The following is a 21,397-nucleotide window of genomic DNA, read 5'->3' on the forward strand; positions in this document are numbered from 1 at the left end:
AAAATAAACAGCTTTCCATGTAAGCATCTCCTACTGATGTCAGAATGAAGTCCTTTTGTGGTGGATAAACCTGACCCCAGTTATTTCCATTTAGCATAAACTCTCAGATGCGGGCTGTTAAATAAACGGATGGCTGCCTCCCATTTGACCCCAGCATAATCCTTGCTCCCATCATGGCTCAAACATACCATTTCCACTTAGTTCACAGGAACCTCTGGGTGATCTGGTCCATTTTTAAAACAGTCACGAGTATTGTCAGTAATAAATGGCATAACCTACAAAAGTACTAGAGTGGCCGGGTGTACAGCCGAAGAAAATTTTTGAAAATATTTAAGTCTGAATAAAATAGTATCAAAACCTAATATTCCTACCTAAAATTACCCCCTCCCAAAATGAGTTGTTTGCTCTATCAAGCTAATGAACTTGCCTACATTTATTTCCAGTAGCTCCTTGTCCCAAGGGTATCAGCCCCTTGGTTACTTTCCAGGTTAGAAAAAAGCAAACTTGTCTCAAAGTATGACTTAAAATGCTGCCTTTGGATTCGCCCCAGCTTTGCCATTTAATTAGTGACACTGGGCAAGTTTCCTAACTTCTCTAAGCCTCATGTCCTCAAGTATAAAGTAGGGCTAATTTCCATTTTTTAGGTTTGTGGTAAAAATGGAAAGTGGCAAAGGTTTGTGAAACACTAAGCATGGAGCCCAGCAGCACAGAACCTGATGGGCAGCAAGTCCTCCACAAACAGAAGCAATCATTGCTCACCCATTCTAAGACATTCCAGAACGCTGTTGCGCAGAGAGAAATGCCCAGGCACAGAACCTTCCTTGGGGGACTGTGTGCACCCCAGCGGGAGTGCTGGGAGTGCTGCAGAGGGTCAGGCACAGCCACCGGCAAAAGGCGGGAGATGGACGCTAAGGACAGTTCCACTGGGAAAGGTCAAGCTCCGGGGTGGGGAGGGGAGGGGAGTGTGAGAAGGTGTGGGGGTGGGAAACCTAAACAGGATGCTTTTCAAGGACAGCAGACAGGCAAATCCCCAAATCTCTCTCCTACCTGCCCTGATTCCAGAAATTGAACCTCTCTTTTAGGTTAAGGCTCAGTACTCTTAAAAACTGGGACTCCAAAAGCACAGAGGCGGGTGACTCATCTGTGTGTGTGTGTTTGCCTTGACAGAAGCGACAGAGTTTAAGCCGCTGCACAAGGGTCTATAACTTACTTTACACACGAGATATATATATATATATATATACATACATATATATATATATATATATATTTTTTTTTTTTTTTGCCGTACGCGGGCCTCTCACTGTTGTGGCCTCTCCCGTTGCAGAGCACAGGCTCCAGGCGCACAGGCTCAGCGGCCATGGTTCACGGGCCCAGCCGCTCCGTGGCATGTGGGACCTTCCCGGACCAGGGCACGAACCCGTGTCCCCTGCATCGGCAGGCTGACTCTCAACCACTGCGCCACCAGGGAAGCCCCACGATATATTTTTTTTAAATATTTACTTATTTATTTGGCTGCGCTGGGTCTTAGCTGCGGCGTGCGGGATTTTTGTCACCGCGTCCGGGATCTTTGTTGCAGCATGGGGGATCTTTTCTTTAGTTACAGCACGCAGGATCTTTAGTTGCGGCATGAGAACTCTTATCTGTGGCATGTGGGATCTAGTTCCCTGACCAGGGATCAAACCCGGGCCCCCTACATTGGGAGTGTGGAGTCAGACACTGGACCACGAGGGAAGTCCCACTTTGCACATGTTAAATGGCTGACAGTTCTGCCGTGTCTCCATCAGTTACACATTTTGACTTTTCTTTTGGGAGGCAGAGGAAATCTGACAATCTCCTCCTCCAACACTGAACATGCTATGGGGCTAAATTCAGGCTTTGAAACTGAGGAGGACCCTGTGGGGCTCCCGGGCATGGAGACTTTTCTGTCCCCCGTTTCTTGTGAGCAAGACTCCGGCCTCCATAACCTTCCCTGAGTTCCAAAGGGCAGATTTGAACTGTTGCTAATCAAGGGAGGAGCAGCCAAGAAACCACCTGAGGCCAGATTAAAGACCAAAGAAGCTCATCAAGATTAGGAGATCACCTGAGACCCTGCACACACCCTCATCTTGTCAGCAACTCCACCCTTGAACTATTGCTATAAACTCCTCATCAAATCCTCCCAGGTGGGGACACATGGTTTTTCACGACAGGAGCCTGCTGTGTCCCCCTTTGCTCAGCAAAACAATAAAGCTATCCTTTTCTACTTCACCCAAAACTCTGTCTCCAAGATTCGATTTGGCACTGGTGTACAGAGAGGCTGAACTTTCAGCATCAGCTTCACCTAATTCAGTGCTGCCTATGACTCCCAACCCTTATACTGGAACCTTCCAAAGTTATCCATAAGCATCCTTAAGCTATGTATGTGCATGGGGAGTGGGGAGGGGAATGGAGACACTTTATGTTGTGATCAACTTCAGCCCTAAATAAATGCGGGCCTCTCTCGTAATGAAATAATAACAGAATTTACTCATCCATTCTTTCTTTTTAATTTTTGTTTTGTTGTTGTTGTTTTTATTTTTACTCATCCATTCTTCATACAGTACCTGCTATCCTGGAATTTATGTTCTAGTTGGGGGAGACAAACAAATAAATTAACAATAAAATACATAGGGTGCCCAATGACACTAGTGCTGTGGAAAAGAATAAAGCCAGGGAAGGACATGATGAGGGAGCATCAGCAGGAGAGAGGCAAGGCTGGGCCTCTCTGAAGGGTGAGCATGCTAGGCAGCAGCCCAGCCTGGTGTGGGAAGGATGGGTAATGGTACAAGGTGAGGTCAGAGAGGCCAGGCCCAGGGCCCCAGGGGCATGGGGCCAGGTTAAGACCTCTTAAGTTTGGCTTAGGCTCTGAGTCAGATAAGAAGCCACCAAAGACTAATATAATATGATTTACACTTTAAAAGGATCCTCTGGTCTCTGTGTTAAGAAGAAACTGTAGGAGTGAGGAATCAAGATGGCAGAATAGGAGGATGCGGAATTCACCCTTCCTCACAAGTACATCAAGAATACATCTACAGGTGTGGCCCTGTTACCTTGGAGAGCTGAAGGGGTCTGGAGGTCCTGTGACGGTGTTCTGGGATGGAGATCTAAACAATATAAACATTAAACGGTACAGTTGCCTCAAATCCCAGGGAATTTCAGAATGACTGACACTTCTGAAGCTGTTACAAATTTTGAGGAGATGTTTGCCAGTAGATTCATAGAAGATGACAAAGAGTACCAGGAATACCTGAAACGCCCTCCTGAGTTCCCTCCAATTGTTGAGGAATGGAATAGCAGAGCTGGTGGGAACCAAAGAAATAGAGGCAATCAGTTGCAAGATAACAGACAGTTTAGAGGCAGGGATAGCAGATGGGGGTGGCCAAGTGACAATCGATCCATCAATGGCATGGACGAACCTGGGGTAACAATTACTCACAGCACAGACAAGAACCTTACTATCCCCATCAATATGCACACTATGGTCACAACCAACGGCCTCCCTATGGCTACTACTGATAGAAATGTCAGCAGCTTTTAGTAAAACCATTTACTCTGTTAACATGACAAAAGTTTATGTTGTATTTTCTGTTGGTCATAGTTTTACATCTGATTGTAGAGAGTGGATTGATTTTTTGGAACTTGAGAAAGAAAGAAACAACAGAAGAAAAGAAATGAGAAGGGCCAGCATCCCTGGCGGGGAAATCAAGGTGGGGAGAGGTTCCTGCACTCAGAAAAGCCCATTCATGGCGGGAAAATCAGCTGGGGCAGAAAGGGACCTTTGGGGGACTGGAGGTGAACACAGCAACCGGTCTGTGGAAGGCAGGACAAAGTAAGAACTGCGTACATGGTCCATGCCAAAGCCCTGCGCACCCTAGCCTGAGTCACGTGTCTCCTGGTGTGGAGGGGGCTGGGTGCTGGAAACTGGGGTTTGGAGAGTGGACCCGGGGAGGACAGCGATTGGCTGTGAAGAGACAGCCTGAAGGGACAGGAGTAAGGAGCTCCACAACAGGGAAGGTTTTTGGAAGAAACCCAGGCTGCTATAGAAGCAAGGTATCATTGTTGAGTGGCACACAAGGAGAGGAGCCGCCATTGCAACCCCCTTCCCCACCGCTGGCCCCTGCCTCCACGGACACTGGGAGGGACTCCCACCAGAGCAAGCATGTCCCAGTCTGTTGCAACTTCCTGCCAGTCTCTGTCACCGCAGACACTTTACACGACCCAGTTGTGGCTGCCTTATCCCTCCACAGCCTGAGTGAGTAAGTTCCCCAGTCAGCATGGGTGCCTCAATCACTGCTGCTTTCACCACCTCTCGCCTGGGTGGGGAAAAGACACCTAACGGTAGCCCACATGCAGAGGTGGGACCAAAACCAAAGCTGAGACCCAGGAGCTGTGCTACTAAGGAAGAGGAACGGAATTCTCTCTGTGCAGTTGCACGAGCTTTGGATTAAATCCCTGTGATCTGCTTGGTAAACCCTGCATCTGAGGAATATCTGAATGGACATGTGCTCCTACAACTGAGACCAGTCTAGCTTTAGCAACTGAGGGCAAGTACATGTGGGAGACGGGCCAGGTCAGAGTCTGAGCTGCTCCCACAGGGCCCACAGCAGGTCCAGAGACCTACCTAGAGGTATTGGAGGGCCTCCTGGGGAGGGAGGGGTTGGCTGTGGCTCACTGTGGGGTCAAGGACACTGAGAGTGGAGGCCTCAGGAAAATATTATTATTACTATTGTTTTTCTATTTTTAAATTAATTTTTATGGGGTATAGTTGCTTCACAATGTTGTCTTAATTTCTACCGTACAGCAAAAAAGTATGGAACGCTTCATGAATTTGCATGTCATCCTTGCAGAGGGGCCATGCTAATATTCTCTGTATCATTCCAATTTTAGTATATGTGCTACTGAAGCAAGCACTCTTTTTTGGTTTGTTTGTTTCACTTTGTTCTGTTGTTGTTTTCTGTTTTAATTTTATTTAATTTTTAAATATATTTTTTACTTTTCTATTTTTACTTTATTGTGGTTTTGTGGGGTTTTTTCTTGTTTTTCCTTTTGTTCTTTTTTTTAATCGTCTTTGTGTGTTTGTTTTATGTTATCTTTGCTTTTTTTTTTTTTTTTTTTTTGTGGTACGTGGGCCTCTCACCATTGTGGCCTCTCCTGTTGTGGAGCACAGGCTCCAGACGCGCAGACTCAGTGGTCATGGCTCACGGGCCCAGCCGCTCTGCGGCATGTGGGATCTTCCCAGACCAGGGCACGAACCTGTGTCCCCTGCATCGGCAGGTGGACTCTCAACCACTGCACCACCAGGGAAGCCCCACCTTTGTTTTTAGTTTGCTTTCTGTTTTTGTTTTGTTTTGTTGTTTTTGTTAGTTTTTTATTGTTTGTTTTGGGGTTCTTTTGTTTGTTCGGTTGTTCTCTTGGGTTTTTTTGTTTGTTTGTATTTTCTTTTTTTCTGTTTGTCTGTTTGGTTTTGCTTTTATCACTTGTCTTGGGTTTTGCTTGTCTGCTTGTTTTCTTTTCTTCTTTTTTCTTGGCTGTGCAGCTTGTGGGGTCTCACTTCCCCAGTCAGGGGTTGGGATAAGAGTGCCAAGCCCAGGACACCAGACCACCAGAAAAGTCCCAGACCCAGAGAATATTAGTCAGCATGAGCTCTCCCAGAGGTCTCCATCTTGACACTAAGACCTGGCTTCACCAAACTGCCTGCAGATTCCAGTGCTGGATGCCTCACACCAAACAACCAGCAAGACAGGAACACAGCCCCACCCATTAGCAGACAGGCTGCCTAAAAGTCGTACTAAGCTCACAGACACACCAAAACACACTACCTGACACAGCCCAGCCCATCAGAGGCAAAAGACTCAGTTCCAATCAACAGAGTGCCGGCACCAGTCCCTCCTACCAGGAAGCTGACACAAGTGCCTGGACCAACCTCACCCACCAGGGGGCAGACACTAGAAGCAAGAGGAACTACGACCCTGAAGCCTGTGGAAAGGAGACCATAAACACAGTAAGTTACACAAAATGAGACAACAGAGAAATATGTTGTAGATGAAGAAGCAAGGTAAAAATCCACAAGACCAAATGAATGAAGAGGAAATATGCAGTCTACCTGAAAAAGAATTCGGAGTAATGATAATAAAGATGATACAAAATCTTGGAAATAGAATGGAGGCACAGATTAAGAAGATAAAAGAAATGTTTAACCAGGACCTAGAAGAACTTTCAAAGAACAAACAGTGATAAACAATACAATAACTGAAATGAAAAATACACAGAAGATAGAATAAGTGAGCTGGAAGATAAAATGGTGGAAATAACTGCTGAGGAGCAAAATAAAGAGAAAAGAATGAAAAGAAATTAGGACAGTCTCAGAGACCTCTGGGACAACATTAAATGCACCAACATTCGAATTATAGAGGTCCCAGAAGACAAAGAGAAAGAGAAAGGGTCTGAGAAAATATTTAAAGAGATTATAGTCAAAAATTTCCCTAACATGAGAAAGGAAATAGCCACCCAAGTCCAGGTAGCACAGAGAGTCCCATACAGGATAAAGCCAAGGAGAAACATGCTAAGACACATACTAAATACACAAAAAATATTACATACAAAGAAAAAGTATTAAAAGCAGCAAGGGAAAAGCAACAAATAACATACAAGGGAATCCTCAGAAGGTTAACAGATGACCTTTCAGCAGAAACACTGCAGGCCAGAAGGGAGTGGCAAGATATATTTAAACTGACGAAAGGAAGAAACCTACAACCAATATTATTCTACCCAGCAAGTATCTCATTCAGATTCGACAGAGAAATCAAAAGCTTTACAGACAAGCAAAAGATAAAAGAATAAAGCACCATCAAACCAGCTTTACAACAAAAGCTAAAGGAACTTCTCTAGGCAGGAAACACAAGAGAAGGAAAAGACCTACAAAAACAAACCCAAAACAATTAAGAATATGATAATAGGAAAATACATATCAATAATTACCTTAAATGTAAATGGATTAAATGCTCCAAGCAAAAGACACAGACTGGCTGAATGGATAAAAAACAAGGCCCATATATATGCTGTCTAAAAGAGACCCACTTCAAACCTAGGGACACATACAGACTGAAAGTGAGGGGATGGAAAAAGATATTCCATGCAAATGGAAATCAAAAGAAACCTGGAGTAGCAATATTCATATCAGACAAAATAGACTTTAAAATAAAGAATGTTAGAAGAGACAAGGAAGGACACTACATAATGATCAAGGGATCAATCCAAGAAGATATAACAACTGTAAATATTTATGCACCCAACAGAGGAGCACCTCAATACATAAGGTAAATACTAACAGCCATAAAAGGGGAAATTGACAGTAACACAATAATAGTGGGGAACTTTTAACATTCCACTTATACCAATGGACAGACCATCCAGACAGAAAATTAGTAAGGAAACACAAGCCTTAAATAACACATTAGACCAGATAGACTTCACTGATATTTATAGGACATTCCAACTAAAAGCAGCAGAATACATTCTGTTCTCAAGTGCACATGGAACATTCTCCAGGGTAGATCACATCTTGGGTCACAAATCAAGCCTTCGTAAATTTAAGAAAATTGAAATCGTATCAAACATCTTTTCCGACCACAACACTATGAGATTAGAAATCTACTACAGGAAAAAAAACTGTAAAAACATAAACACATGGAAGCTAAACAATACATTACTAAATAACCAAGAGATCACTGAAGAAATCAAAGAGAAAATCAAAAAATACGTAGAGACAAATGATAACAAAAACACGATGTTCCAAAACCTATGGGATGCAGCAAAAGAAGTTCTAAGAGGGAAGTTTATAGCAATTCAATCTCACCTCAAGAAATAAGAAAAATCTCAAATAAACAATCTAACCCTACACCTAAGGCAACTAGAGAAAGAAGAACAAAGAAAACCCAAAGTCAGTAGAAGGAAAGAAATCATAAGGATCAGAGCAGAAACAGAAACAAAGAAAACAATAGCAAAGATCAATAAAACAAAAAGCTGGTTCTTTGAGAAGATAAACAAAATTGATAAACCTTTAGCCAGACTCATCAAGAAAAAAGGGAGAGGACTCTAATCAATAAAATTAGAAATGAAAAAGGAGAAGTTACAACTGACACCGCAAAAATACAAAGCATCATAAGAGACTACTACAAGCAGGTATATGCCAAAAAAATGGACAACCTGGAAGAAATGGACAAATTGTTGGAAAGGTACAACCTTCCAAGAATGAACCAGGAAGAAATACAAAATATGAACAGACCAATGACAAGTAATGAAATTGAAACTGTGATTAAAAATCTTCCTGCAAACGGGACTTCCCTGATGGTGCAGTGGTTAAGAATCGGTGCTCCCAATGAAGGGGGCCTGGGTTCAATCCCTGGTCAGGGAACTAGGTCCCAGATGCATGCCACAACTAAGAGTTTGCATCCCTCAACTAAAAAAGATCCAGCATGCTGCAACTAAGGAACCAACGTGCCATAACTAAGGAGCCCACATGCCACAACTAAGGAGCCAGCAAGCCACAACTAAGACCCAAGCAACCAATAAATAAATAAAATAAAATAAATATTAAAAACAAATCTTCCAGCAACCAAAAGTCCAGGACCAGATGGCTTCACAGGTGAATTCCATCAAACATTTAGAGGAGAGCTAACACCTATCCTTCTCAAACTCTTCCAAAAACCTGCAGAGGGAGGAATTCTCCTAAGCTCATTCTATGACGCCACTATCACCCTGATATCAAAATCAGACAAAGAAGTCACAAAAAAAGAAAATTAGAGGCCAATATCACTGATGAACATAGATGCAAAAATACTCAACAAAATACTAGCAAACAGAATCCAACAACACATTAAAAGGATCATACACCATGATCAAGTGGGGTTTACCCCAGGAATGCAAGGATTCTTCAATATATGCAAATCAATCAATGTGATATGCCATATTAACAAACTGAAGGATAAAAGCCATATGATCACCTCAATAGATGCAAAAAAAGCTTTTGATAAAATCCAATACCCATTTATGATTAAAAACTCTCCAGAAAGTGGGCATAGAGGGAAACTACCTCAACATAATAAAGACCATATATGACAAACCCACAGCAAACATCATTCTCAATGGTGAAAAACTGAAAGCATCTCCTCTAAGATCAGGAACAAGACAAAGATGTCCACTCTTGCTACTTTTATTCAACATAGTTTTGGAATTCCTAGCCATGACAATCAGAGAAGAAAACTGAATAAAAGGAATCCAAATTGGAAAAGAAGAAGTAAAACTGTCACTGTTTGCACATGACATGATACTATACATAGAGAATCATAAAGATTCTACCATAAAACTACTAGAGCTAATCAGTGAATTTGGTAAAGTTGCAGGATACAAAATTAATGCACAGAAATCTCTTGAATTCCTATACACTAACAATGAATGATCAGAAAGAGAAGGAAACAATCCCATTCACCACTGCAACAAAAAGAATAAAATACCTAGGAATAAACCTACCTAAGGAGGTAAAAGACCTGTACTCAGAAAACTGTAAGACACTGATGAAAGCAATCAAAGATGACACAAACAGATGGAGATATACCATGTTCTTGGATTGGAAGAATCAACATTGTGAAAATGACTATACTACCCAAAGCAATCTAGATTCAATTCAATCCCTATCAAATTACCAATGGCATTTTTTACAGAACTAAAACAAAAAATCTTAAAATCTGTATGGTGACACAAAAGACCCTGAACAGCCAAAGCAATCTTGAGGGAAAAAAATGGAGCTGGAGGAATCGGACTCCCTGACTTCAGACTATACTACGAAGTAACAGTAATCAAGACAATATGGTACTGGCACCAAAACAGAAATATAGGTCAATGGAACAGGATAGAAAGCCCAGAGATAAACCCACACACCTATGGTCAACTAATCTATGACAAAGGAGGTGAGGATATACAATGGAGAAAAGACAGTCTCTTCAATAAGTGGTGCTGGGAAAACTGGACAGCTACATATAAAAGAATAAAATTAGAACACTCCCTAATACCACACACAAAAATAAACTCAAAATGGATTAGAGACCTAAATGTAAGACCAGACACTATAAAACTCTTAGAGGAAAACATAGGGAGAACACTCTTTTTTTTTTTTTTTTTTTTTTTTTGCGGTACACGGGCCCCTCACCGCTGCAGCCTCTCCCGCTGCGGAGCACAGGCTCCGGACGCGCAGGCTCAGCGGCCATGGCTCACGGACCCAGCCGCTCCACGGCACGTGGGATCTTCCCGGACCGGGGCACGAACCCGTGTCCCCTGCATCAGCAGGCAGACTCTCAACCACTGAGCCACCAGGGAAGCCCGGGAGAACACTCTTTGACATAAATCACAGCAAGATCTTTTTCAATCCACCTCCTAGAGTAATGGAAATAAAAACAAAAATAAACAAATGGGATCTAATGAAACTTAAAAGCTTTTGCACAGCAAAGTAAACCACAAATAAGACGAAAAGAAAACCCTCAGAATGGGAGAAATTATTTGCAAACTAAGCAACTGACAAGGGATTAATCTGCAAAATATACAAACAGCTCATGCAGCTCAATATCAAAAAAACAAACAACCCAATCAAAAAATGGGCAGAAGACCTAAATAGACATTTCTCCAAAGAAGACATACAGATGGCCAACAAACACATGAAAAGATGCTTAACATCACTCACTAATTATTAGAGAAATGGAAATCAATACTACAGTAAAGAATCACCTCACACCAGTCAGACTGGCCACCATCAAAAAATCTACAAACAATAAATGCTGGAGAGGATGTGGAGAAAAGGGAATCCTCCTACACTGTTGGTGGGAATGTAAATTGGTACAGCCACTATGGAGAACAGTATGGAGGTTCCTCAAAAAACTAAAAATAGAACTACCATATGACCCAGCAATCCCACTCCTGGGCATATATCTGGAGAAAACTATAATTCAACAAGATACACATGCACCCCAATGTTCATTGCAGCACTATTTACAATAGCCAGAACTTGGAAGCAACCTAAATGTCCATCAATAGAAGAATGGATAAAGAAGATGTGGTACATATATATAATGCAATATTACTCAGTCGTAAAAAGGAACGAAATTGTGCAATCTGCAGAAACGTGGATGGACCTAGAGACTGTTATACAGAGTGAAGTTAGTCAGAAAGAGAAAAACAAGTATTGTATAATATTGCTTATATGTGGAATCTAGAAAAATTATACAGATGAACTTATTTGCAAAGCAGAAATAGAGACAGAGACAGAGAGAATGGATGTATGGTTATCAAGGACGAAAGAGGGGAGTGGAATGAATTGGGAGATTAGGATTGACATATATACACTATTATGTATAAAATAGATACCTAATAAGAACCGAGTGCATAGCACAGGTAACTCTACTCAATGCTCTGTGGTGACCTAAAGAGGGGATATATGTATACGTATAGCTGATTCACTTTGCTGTACAGCAGAAACTAACACAACATTGTAAAGCAACTATACTCCAATAAAAATGAATTTAAAAAAAGGAAGAAATGCAATTTTTTGAATATTCATATTTAGTTGACTGGGTGTACCTAGTTAACCATTATTATTCAATTATTTAATTATTTGTTTGTTTATTTATTTATTTATTTTGGCTGTGTTGGGTCTTTGTTGCCGCACACAGGCTTTCTCTAGTTGCGGTGAGTGAGGGCTGCTCTTCATTGTGGTGCGCCGTCTTCTCATTGCAGTGGCTTCTCTTATTGCAGAGCATGGGCTCTAGGTGCATGGGCTTCAGTCGTTGCAGCACGCAGGCCCTAGAGAGTGTGGGCTTCAGTAATTGCAGCGCATGGGCTCAGTAGTTGTGGCTTGCAGGCTCTAGAGTGCAGGCTCAGTAGTTGTGGTTCACGGGCTTAGCTGCTCCGTGGCATGTCGGATCTTCCTGGACCAGGGATCGAACCTGTGTCCCCTGCATCGGCAGGCAGATTCTTAACCACTGCGCCACCATGGAAGTCCCTGTTCAATGTTTAATTTAGTGACAATTTACTGCAATTACAGATGTCACTATACACAAAGCTTATTTTTATTATGAATTATTTCTTTAGTTTTGGTTAACAGAACTGGAATTCCTGCATGAAAAGTAAAATATTTCTAAGCCCATGTATATGTATTTCCATATAGTTTCTATATGAATATGTGAAAGCACAACTTATGAGTGAAGTTTCTCTGCTTTTATATATTCCATTAAAGACAATAATAGAAATAAATAAAAATTAAAAAAAAAAAGAAGAAACTATAGGAGGATAAAGAGCAGATGTGAGAAAAGCTAGTTATGAGATTAACAATAATCCAGAAGACAGATGCTACTGGCAGGGACCAGGGTGGTGGCAGTGGAGACAAAGGAGAGCTGACAGGATTTGCTGATAGACTGGATATGAGATTAAAGAGAAAGAAAGAAGTTGAGGATGACTCCCAGGTTTCTGCCTAAGTGAACAGAAGGATGGAAGTACTTTTTTGAGATGAGAAAGCCTCAAAGAACAGGTGTGTCTATGTATATATGAGATGGTAGAGGAATCAGGAATTTGGTTATGTCAAATTTAGGAAGTCTAATAGAAATCTAAGTGATGATGTGAAATACATAGATAGTATAAATGTCAAGCCAGAGATCCAAACTAGAGAGAGAAATCTGGGACTGAGCGGGGTACTGAGAGCATTTAAGGCCCCGAGACTGGATAAGATCACTCAGGGAAGGGTGTGATGACAGACAGGAGAGCTGAGGACTCAGCCCTGGGCTCTCCAACACTAAGGGGCTGGAGAGGAAGGAATCAGGCAAAGAAGACTGAGAACGAATAAGACAGAAAAGTAAGAAAAAAAAATTAAGATGCTGCTTCCCAGAAAGCCCACTGAAGAAAGAATTCAAGAAGAAAAAAAGTCAATGCTGCTGACAGATCAAGAAGGAGAACGCTTGAGAAGTGACTACTGGATTTAACAATGTGGAGGTCATGACCTTGACAAGAGCTATTTCCATGGAGTGATGGAGATAGAAGCCAGGTTGGAGGGTTTTAGGAGGAACTGGGAGGAGACGAACTGGGGACAACAGGTGTAGATGACTCTTCTGAGGGTTTTCTGTAGAAGAGAACAGAGGAATGAGTCTGTAACTAGATGGGGATTTGGGGTCTAGGGTGGGCATTTTGTTAAGATGGGAGCTATTAAAGCATGTTTGTATGATCATGAGAATGACCAGTAGAGGTGGGATCAACGATGCAGGAGATTACTAGAAGTGACAACCTTGAGTAGGTGAAAGCAGACTGGAAGAGAAGGACAGGCAGGGATGGGTCTCCCACAGAAACAGGAGGGAAGGAAGCTGATGGATGTGAAGTGTGTGTGTGTGCTCATTCTCTTTTGAGTGCTTCTGTTTTCTTGATTAAATAGGAAACTAAGATTATCAGCTGAGAAAGAGGTTGAAGGAGGTAATGGGGGTTTGCAAAGAGAGAAGAAGATACTACAAAGTCATCCAAGAGGGCAGGAGAATGAACATGCTAGGAAAATAGTGTGTGATGGATGGGCAGCAAAGAGGCTCAACTTGAGGTAGGAGGTTATGAATTTAATGGATCTTGTCATGAGGATGCGGAGAAAAGGGAACCCTCATACACTGTTGATGGGAATGTAAATTGGTGCAGCCACTGTGGAAAACAGTATGGAGTTTTCTCAGAAAACTAAAAGGAGAACTACCACATGACTCAGAAATTCCACTCCTGGGTACCTATCTGAAAAAAACAAAATCACTAATTAAAAAAGATACATGCACCCCAATATTCATAGCAGCATTACTTACAATTACTAAGATATGGAAACAACCTAAGTGTCCATCAACAGATGAATGGATAAAGAAGATGCGGTACACACACACACACACACACACACACACACACACGCACAATGGAATACTGTTCAGCCATAAACAAGAATGAAATTTTGCCATTTGCAACAACAGGGATGGACTTGGAAGGTATTATGCTAAGTTAAAGAAGTCAGACCACTTACATGTAGAATCTAAAAAATAAACTAGGGACTTCCCTAGTGGTCCAGTGGTTAAGAATCCGCCTTCCAATGCAGGGGACGCAGGTTCGATCCCTGGACGGAGAACTAAGATGCCACAGCCCTGCGCGCCACAACTACTGAGTTTGCACGCCTTAACTAGAGAGCCCACGTACCACAAACTACAGAGCCCATGCGCTCTGGAGCCTGTGCGCCACAACTAGAGAGAAGCTCATACACCACAACTAGAGAGAAACCCACAGGCCGCAACTAGAGAGAAGCCCAAGCACCGCAATGAAGAGCCCAAGCACTTCAACGAAAGATCCCACGTCTCAACGAACATCCCGTGTGCTGCAACTAAGACCCAACGCAGCCAAAAATTTTTTTAAATAAATAAATAAAATAAAATAAATTAAAATAAATAAATAAAACAAACTAGTGAGTATAACAAAAAAGAAACAGACTCAGAGATATAGAGAACAAACTAGTGGTTACCAGTGGGGAGAAAGAAGGGAGGAGGGGCAAGATGGCGTAGGGGATTAAGAGGTACAAACTATTATGTACAAAATAAATAAGCTACAAGGATATATTATACAACACAGGGAATATAGCCAATATTCTATAATAACTATAAATGGAGTATAACCTTTAAAAATTGTGAATCACTATGTTGTACACGTGTAACATATAATATTGCACATAAATTATAGCTCAATTAAAAAAAAAATGGAGCCTGGTCAGCGTGGTGGTGTGCTGAGGTGCCCAGGCACTGAACTCATGAAGAGCTGGATTTCCAAAGCCCACCACATGCCAGGCATTACACCTCATACACTTTGACCCTCATTATGGCTGCCCCGTGACAAGGTAGGCATTACTATCTCCATTTTACAAATGAAGGAACCAAGACATGGAGGCCAAATGACTTGTCCAAGGCAAAACCACAGAAAAAAGTAGAACCAGAATTCAAACTAGACAGTCAAATGCAGCACCACCACTCCCCATGCCATGCAAAATGGTTGTCTCAGGATATGAGTGCTCCTTCCCATGTTTAGACCTTTATAAGGGCTTCCAAAAGAATCTTTTTTCATGAAATGTCTAGATTTTAAACAAATACTCCAATATAAATATTTCAATGGTCAACTCAATTCAAATTAATAACAGTTGCTTTCTTTGGGATGGAAAGTAATGTAGAGGCAGCAGGATGGGAAGGGGAAGAGGAAAGGTTAAATGAACTAAGATTCTGAGCCTAGAAAGAAAAAGGATAAGAAATGATCTAATTCTTGCTCTGGAACTAAATTAAACAGGAATCTGACTGATCCTGATTACTATGTCCTGAAAATCAGAAAAGAATCATCAGGAAGTTTAAAAGTATTTTTTTTTCATAGAATTCTTGAAGATAATGACAGGTACACACCCTACTTACTGCCAATGTTAAATTCATCTTCATTAAGGCCCACATTTTCTTAGTACCTGCGTGCTCTTTAAAAATATATATTTGGGTTTCTTAATATTAACAACAACAACAACAATAATAGCACCAGAATACTGTAATAGCAATTGCCTGAGCACCAATGTATGGCAAACACTATGATGTGTCCCTGCACTGTTCCCTGAGTTAAACCTACTCCATGAAGCAAGCATTTTGATCCCCATTTTGTAGCTGATTCTGGAACTCAGAGGGGTTAAGAAATATGACCTGAGTCACACAACCAGTAAGTGGCAAAGCTTTGAATATGTGGACCTACAGGCCTGGATTAGGCAATAAACAGGGAGGAGATGGGCTTTACAACCAGAGATGGTCACTAACTATGTCAAAGAATTATCATTAAACTTAAAAAACAGACTTTTCGGCAATTCGGTCAGGGAAACTTACAGAAAAGTTGTTACCTAAATCCAGAGTATACTTCATAAGAGGAACACTAAAGTCCCTATGACACACAACAGGCCCACATGGCTATTTTCTGAAGTTTTAAAAGAACAAAACAAAAAACCAATTCTACCCTCTCCCAGTGAACCAAGTGCTCCCTGCCTCTAAATGGATTTGGATGGAGATCAGAAAGGGACTCAGACAAAAAGGCCTCCAGGAAACAGCTCCTTGTCCTGGTTCCACCAGGGAGGCTGTCCTTTGAAGTCTCTCCCAACAGTTTTGCTTAGATAAGATGTTTTTCTCCCCGAGACAATGAGATCTGCCTTTGGAAGACAGAGAAACAAACTATCACATATAGGTATATGTCAGGATTTTTTTGTTTGTTCAATGTTAGTTTGTTTTAAACTGTGCTTCTTACCTGGATCCGTATCAGAAGAGCAAGGAATAGAAAAGGCTTCCTCAGAACTAAAAGCCTCACTGTTGGCCTCCTGGCTGGGTCTCTGCAACACGTAATCCCTTATGTCATAAGCTGATGGCAGGTCCAAAGCATTGCTCTCCTCTGATTGGCTTCCTGGAGTGGCTTCCTGATTTGCCATAGTCCTGCCATGGAAAAAATAAAACAATTCAATACAGAAGGTATTGCATAAGAGGAGCCTCCATTACAGCCATGGCTTAAAGCACCTTAAAGGCCAAAAAACAGTAGAACCAAAATAATTTACTTTCCTGTTACTAACAGTCTTCCTTGTCTTTGCTTTACTTTCCTGTTATTAATGGTCTTCCTTGTCTTTGCTTTAGACCCAGCATTTGTTTACCATGTTTCTTCATCATGAGAAACAAATAACTCTCAGCACAGAAAGAAACCATGAATCATTTCAGCTGGAAAGTGAACTGCATGTCTGATAAGGATGAAATACTGTTTAGCACTATAATCCAAGGACTACACAAATATTTAATGAGATGGGAAACTGTCCATGATATATTAAATGGAAAAAGATTTAAAAACTATAGGTAGGGTTTGATCCATATTTTATAAAATATCGTGTGTGGGATGTGTGTGTATGAAATATACAGACCTATAGCTAGAAAAAAAAAGTCTAGAAGGGTATATCCCAAATTAATTCCAGTGATAATTAACTCAGTGGTTTAATTTCTGGGTAGTGAAATTACAGGTGATTTGCATCTTCTTCTGTGGCCTTCAGACAACTGTTAACATGCCAGGCCCCAGGGATGCAAAGATGAATGTGATAGACACTTCCTTTGAGTTGCTCAGGTTGGGATGATCCAAACACAGAGACAGACAGTGCTAACACCATGATAAGATGAAGAGGCGCCCAGAGAGGGGCAGTAGGCTTTCTGGAGGAGGCTGTCCCCAAGTGTGGGGCAGGCCGTGGCCAGGGGACAGTATGAACCCCAGAGGAACCAGCTTGGGCAACCACAACTGGCAAGAGGTGTTGAGAGTTTTGGACATTTCTTGTTAAAAATTAGGTGTCCCTTATCCCTCCTGGTTGATGTCTACCTGTGGGCTGGAGGGCTCTTTGCAGTACATCCAGCCCTGCCCACCTCTCTGTAAAATAATTATGGGCCTGGAGAGATCCTGGACCCTCTGCTACTCTCTGCCTCTTAAGTTGTCATCAGTAAATCTTACTATGGTCAACACCACACCCTGTGACTACCACAGGCCACCAGGTACCATGCAGAGGAGACACATGGTCAGATCTGCAGATTTGGCAGCTGGACAGCAGGCAATCTCAGGAGCGACAGGAATTCAGACAACTGTTGTGGTCCCAGTGAGAGAGGAAGAGCAGGGCAGGGCACTAGCAGCCAAGAGCAGGGGACAGACTAAGAAGATGTTTAGGAACAGAAATAAGAGTCAAACTTAATAACTGAATGGATAAAAGGGCTAAAGAGGAACCAGAAGTCAACAAAGAGTGGTAGCTTCAGTGACAGGTTTGTATTATCAACTGAGTGAGAGCAGACCGGAGAAGGATAGGTTTGGGAGGAGGCAGTATTCCAAATTATGGGATATTATCCAGCTGTTAAAATGACAGTCAGAACTTGAAAGATCTATGTCTGAATGACAGAAGCAATTTCAGAATAACATGAGCAGTATAATAATACGAGTAGTTAACATTTATTAAGTGCTTTTTGGTTGCCAGGCATTGTGCTAAGAGCTTCATCTCCAACAGCCCTATGAAGCAGGTAATCTTATTATTACCCTCATTTACAGTCAGATAGTCGGCCCCAAACACAGGAGAAGTAGAGTAACTAGCCCAAGGAAACCCGTCCAGAAAGTACCAACCTAGGATGAACCCAGCTCCAGAGCCTCCCGACTGCAGCCCAAACTACCACCTGATCAAGCAAAGATAGGAGGTATAAAAACAAATCAACAGAGAGACCTGGCAAGACACCTCTCATTTGAGGACACCCAGTCACATGCTGTTGTGGACATTCGCTCAGGCAGACAGTGAGCCAAGACATCAGCTGATTGCTTCTGGAAGGAGTGAGGTGATCAAGATTCCCAAAGAAGCAAGAACATCCTGTCTTTGCACACTGCTATATTAGCCAACCAAGCCCGAAGTTTCAGCAAACACCTCTGCTGCAGGCATCTGTGGCTCCTCCTTCTGCCCTCATCTTACCAAACACTGCTCTGGAGGTTTCTGGAAGGGAACAAACAGGTTAATAAATGACAGCCACATATCCTGCTTGCCTACAAAGTTGCATTGAAATCAGCCAGCAACAGAAGTCGTTATTAATGACATGGAACAAAAGGAATCCTTTTTGAAAACAAATAGCACCTTGATGTGATATCTATCTTTTCTTTTATAATCACTTATATTAAATGTCAAATACATCACAAACTGGTTATTTGAACAAAAAAAAGAAAAAAACAATCTACTGAAAGGCAGAATCCTGTTTATTACAAAATAAGTACCTGTGCATGTAAAACATTATTTTGGATTCAATGAATTTGTACAGGAGAAATCAAATAATAGGGACAGGTGAGACCCTTCTAATGATCTGAAACTACCTAGGCTGGCCAAGTAGAATGCAATGATTATCCTTTGCCCCAAAACTTTTGATATGTGGTTCAATTTCCTTCTCTAGAAGTGCTTATTTTCTTCTCTTAAAGGTGCTTTAATTACACAATCTAAATATTATTTTCCAATACTTGGGAGTATAGGATGCCTTGTGACTGCAGGCACAAGAAGTTTCTCAGTACATAAATACCTGCTTACCAAGAGAAAGCAGCCATTGCTCTACAGATTCTTACAAATCTACAAAAACAACTCAGTCAGGGTCCATGTATAAGAAGCAGTTTAATTTCATTGACTTTTTTCTTTTTCTTTATTTTTGGCCACACCATGTGGCTTGCAGGATCTTAGTTCCCCAACCAGGGACTGAACCCAGGCCATGGCAGTGAAGTGCCAAGTCCTAACCACTGGACTTCCAAGGAACTATGTACTTTTTTTTTTTTTCCCCCAGTTAAGGCTCTTTCCTCCCAATATTTTAGATGAAAAATTTCAAACGAAGGATAGTGGAAAGAATTTAATACAATGACCATCCATATAGCTACTGCCTAGATTTCTTTATTCTTACTCAATTTACTTAAACACCAAAACAAAACCAAAAACAGTTCACCCATTTCTTCCACCACTCTCCCCCCGCCACTTCTGACAACCGCCAATCTGCTCTCTGTATCTATAAGCTTAATATAAAGTATTTGTATTTCTCTGACTCATTTCACTTATAGTGGTCTCAGGGACATTCATGTTGTTGCAAATAGCAAGATTTCATTCTTTTTTATGGCTGAATAATATTACATTGTACATATATATCACATCTTCCTTATTTACTCATCCATCAATGGACCCTTAGGTTGTTTTTCTATCTTGGCTATTATAAATAATGCTGCAATGAACATGGGGGTGCATATATCTTTTCTAATTAGTGTTCTTGTTTTCTTTGGATAAATACTCAAAATTGGAATTCCTGGATCATATGGTAGTTCTATTTTTAACTTTTTGAGGAACCTCCACACTTTTCTATAGTGGCACCAATTTACATTGCCATGAAGTTTCCATTTTCTCTATATCTATGCCAACACTTGTTATTTCTAGTCTCTATTTATTTATTGGCCACGCCCTGCGGCCTGTGGGGTCCTAGTTCCCTGACCAGGGATCAAACCTGCACCACTGCATTGGAAGCGCAGAGTCTTAACCACTGGACCACCAGTCTTTTTTTTTTTTTTTTTTGCGGTACGCGGGCCTCTCACTGCTGTGGCCTCTCCTGTTGCGAAGCACAGGCTCCGGACGCGCAGGCTCAGCGGCCATGGCTCACGGGCCTAGCCGCTCCGCTGCATGTGGGATCTTCCCGGACTGGGGCATGAACCCGTGTCCCCTGCATCGGCAGGCGGACTCTCAACCACTGCACCACCAGGGAAGCCCAGGACCACCAGTCTTTTTGATATTAGCCATTCTGACAGGTGTGAGGTGATATCTCATTGTGGTTCTGATTTGCATTTCCCTGATGATTAATGATGTAGAGCATCTTTTCATGTACCTGTTGGCCATCCATATTTCTTCTTGGGAAAAAATGTCTACTCATATCTTCTACCCATTTTTTAATTGGATTGGTTGTTTTTTTGCTATTGAGTTGTATGGGTTCTTTATATATTTTAGATATTAGCCCCTTATCAGATATATGATTTGCAAATACTTTCTCCCATTCAGTAGGTTGCCTTTTCATTTGTTGATGGTTTCCTTTGCTGTGCAAAAGATTTTTAGTTTAATATAGTCCCACTTGTTTATTTTTGCTTTTGTTGCTTTTGGTTTTGGTGTCAGATTCAAAAAATCATCATCAAGACCTATGTCAAAGGGACTTCCCTGGTGGCACAGTGGTTAAGAATCTGCCTGCCAATACAGGGGACATGGGTTCGAGCCCTGGTCTGGGACGATTCCATGTGCCGCAGAGCAACTAAGCCCCGTGCGCCACAACTACTGAGCCTGCACTCTAGAGCCTGCAAGCCCCAACTCCTGAAGTCCCTGCACCTAGAACCCGTGCTCCACAACAAGAGAAGCCACCATAATGAGAAGCTGGCGCACTGCAACGAAGAGTAGCCCCCACTCACCACAACTAGAGAAAGCCCGCAAGAAGCAACGAAGACCCAATGCAGCCAAAAATAAATAAATAAATAATTTTTTTTAAAGATGTATGTCAAGGACTTTATCACCTCTATTTTCTTCTAGGATTTTTACAGTTTTAGGTCTCAAGCTCAAGTCTTTAATCCATTTTGAGTTAATTTTTGTGTATGGTGGTCCAATTTCATTCTTTTGCATATGCTGTCAATTTTCCTAGCACTATTTATTGAAGAGACTGTCCTTTCACCATTGGACATTCTTGTCTCCTTTCTCATAAATTAATTAATATATGCATAGGTTTAT

The 21,397-nt window shown here is 41.7% G+C and overlaps 1 protein-coding gene and 1 pseudogene across 12 annotated transcripts in view; one reads left to right on the forward strand and one right to left on the reverse strand.

Moving 5' to 3' along the window:
- SHLD1 (shieldin complex subunit 1) overlaps nucleotides 1–21,397 on the reverse strand; it is a 101,730-nt gene that overhangs the window by 74,538 nt on the left and 5,795 nt on the right. For 5 of the 11 annotated variants that reach the window (XM_082670211.1, XM_082670209.1, XM_082670218.1 and 2 more), the window contains exons 2-3: nucleotides 18,353–18,613; nucleotides 16,375–16,556 (exon numbers count right to left, since the gene is read on the reverse strand). In XM_082670211.1, the coding sequence (XP_082526337.1) occupies nucleotides 16,375–16,556; nucleotides 18,353–18,405 (235 nt within the window). In that variant the 5' untranslated portion in view covers nucleotides 18,406–18,613. Of the gene's footprint in view, nucleotides 1–10,019; nucleotides 10,450–16,374; nucleotides 16,557–16,675; nucleotides 16,738–18,352; nucleotides 18,614–21,397 lie in introns of those variants that run through there. The other 6 variants (XM_082670210.1, XM_082670213.1, XM_082670212.1 and 3 more) reach the window with 6 other exon arrangements.
- On the forward strand, nucleotides 2,681–3,537 carry LOC309832435 (RNA guanine-N7 methyltransferase-activating subunit-like protein; annotated as a pseudogene). Its single transcript has one exon. The product of its transcript is annotated as an RNA guanine-N7 methyltransferase-activating subunit-like protein (transcript).

The sequence above is a fragment of the Grampus griseus genome (genome assembly GCF_964374135.1).
Source record: "Grampus griseus genome assembly, chromosome: 14".
NCBI lineage: Eukaryota > Metazoa > Chordata > Mammalia > Artiodactyla > Delphinidae > Grampus > Grampus griseus.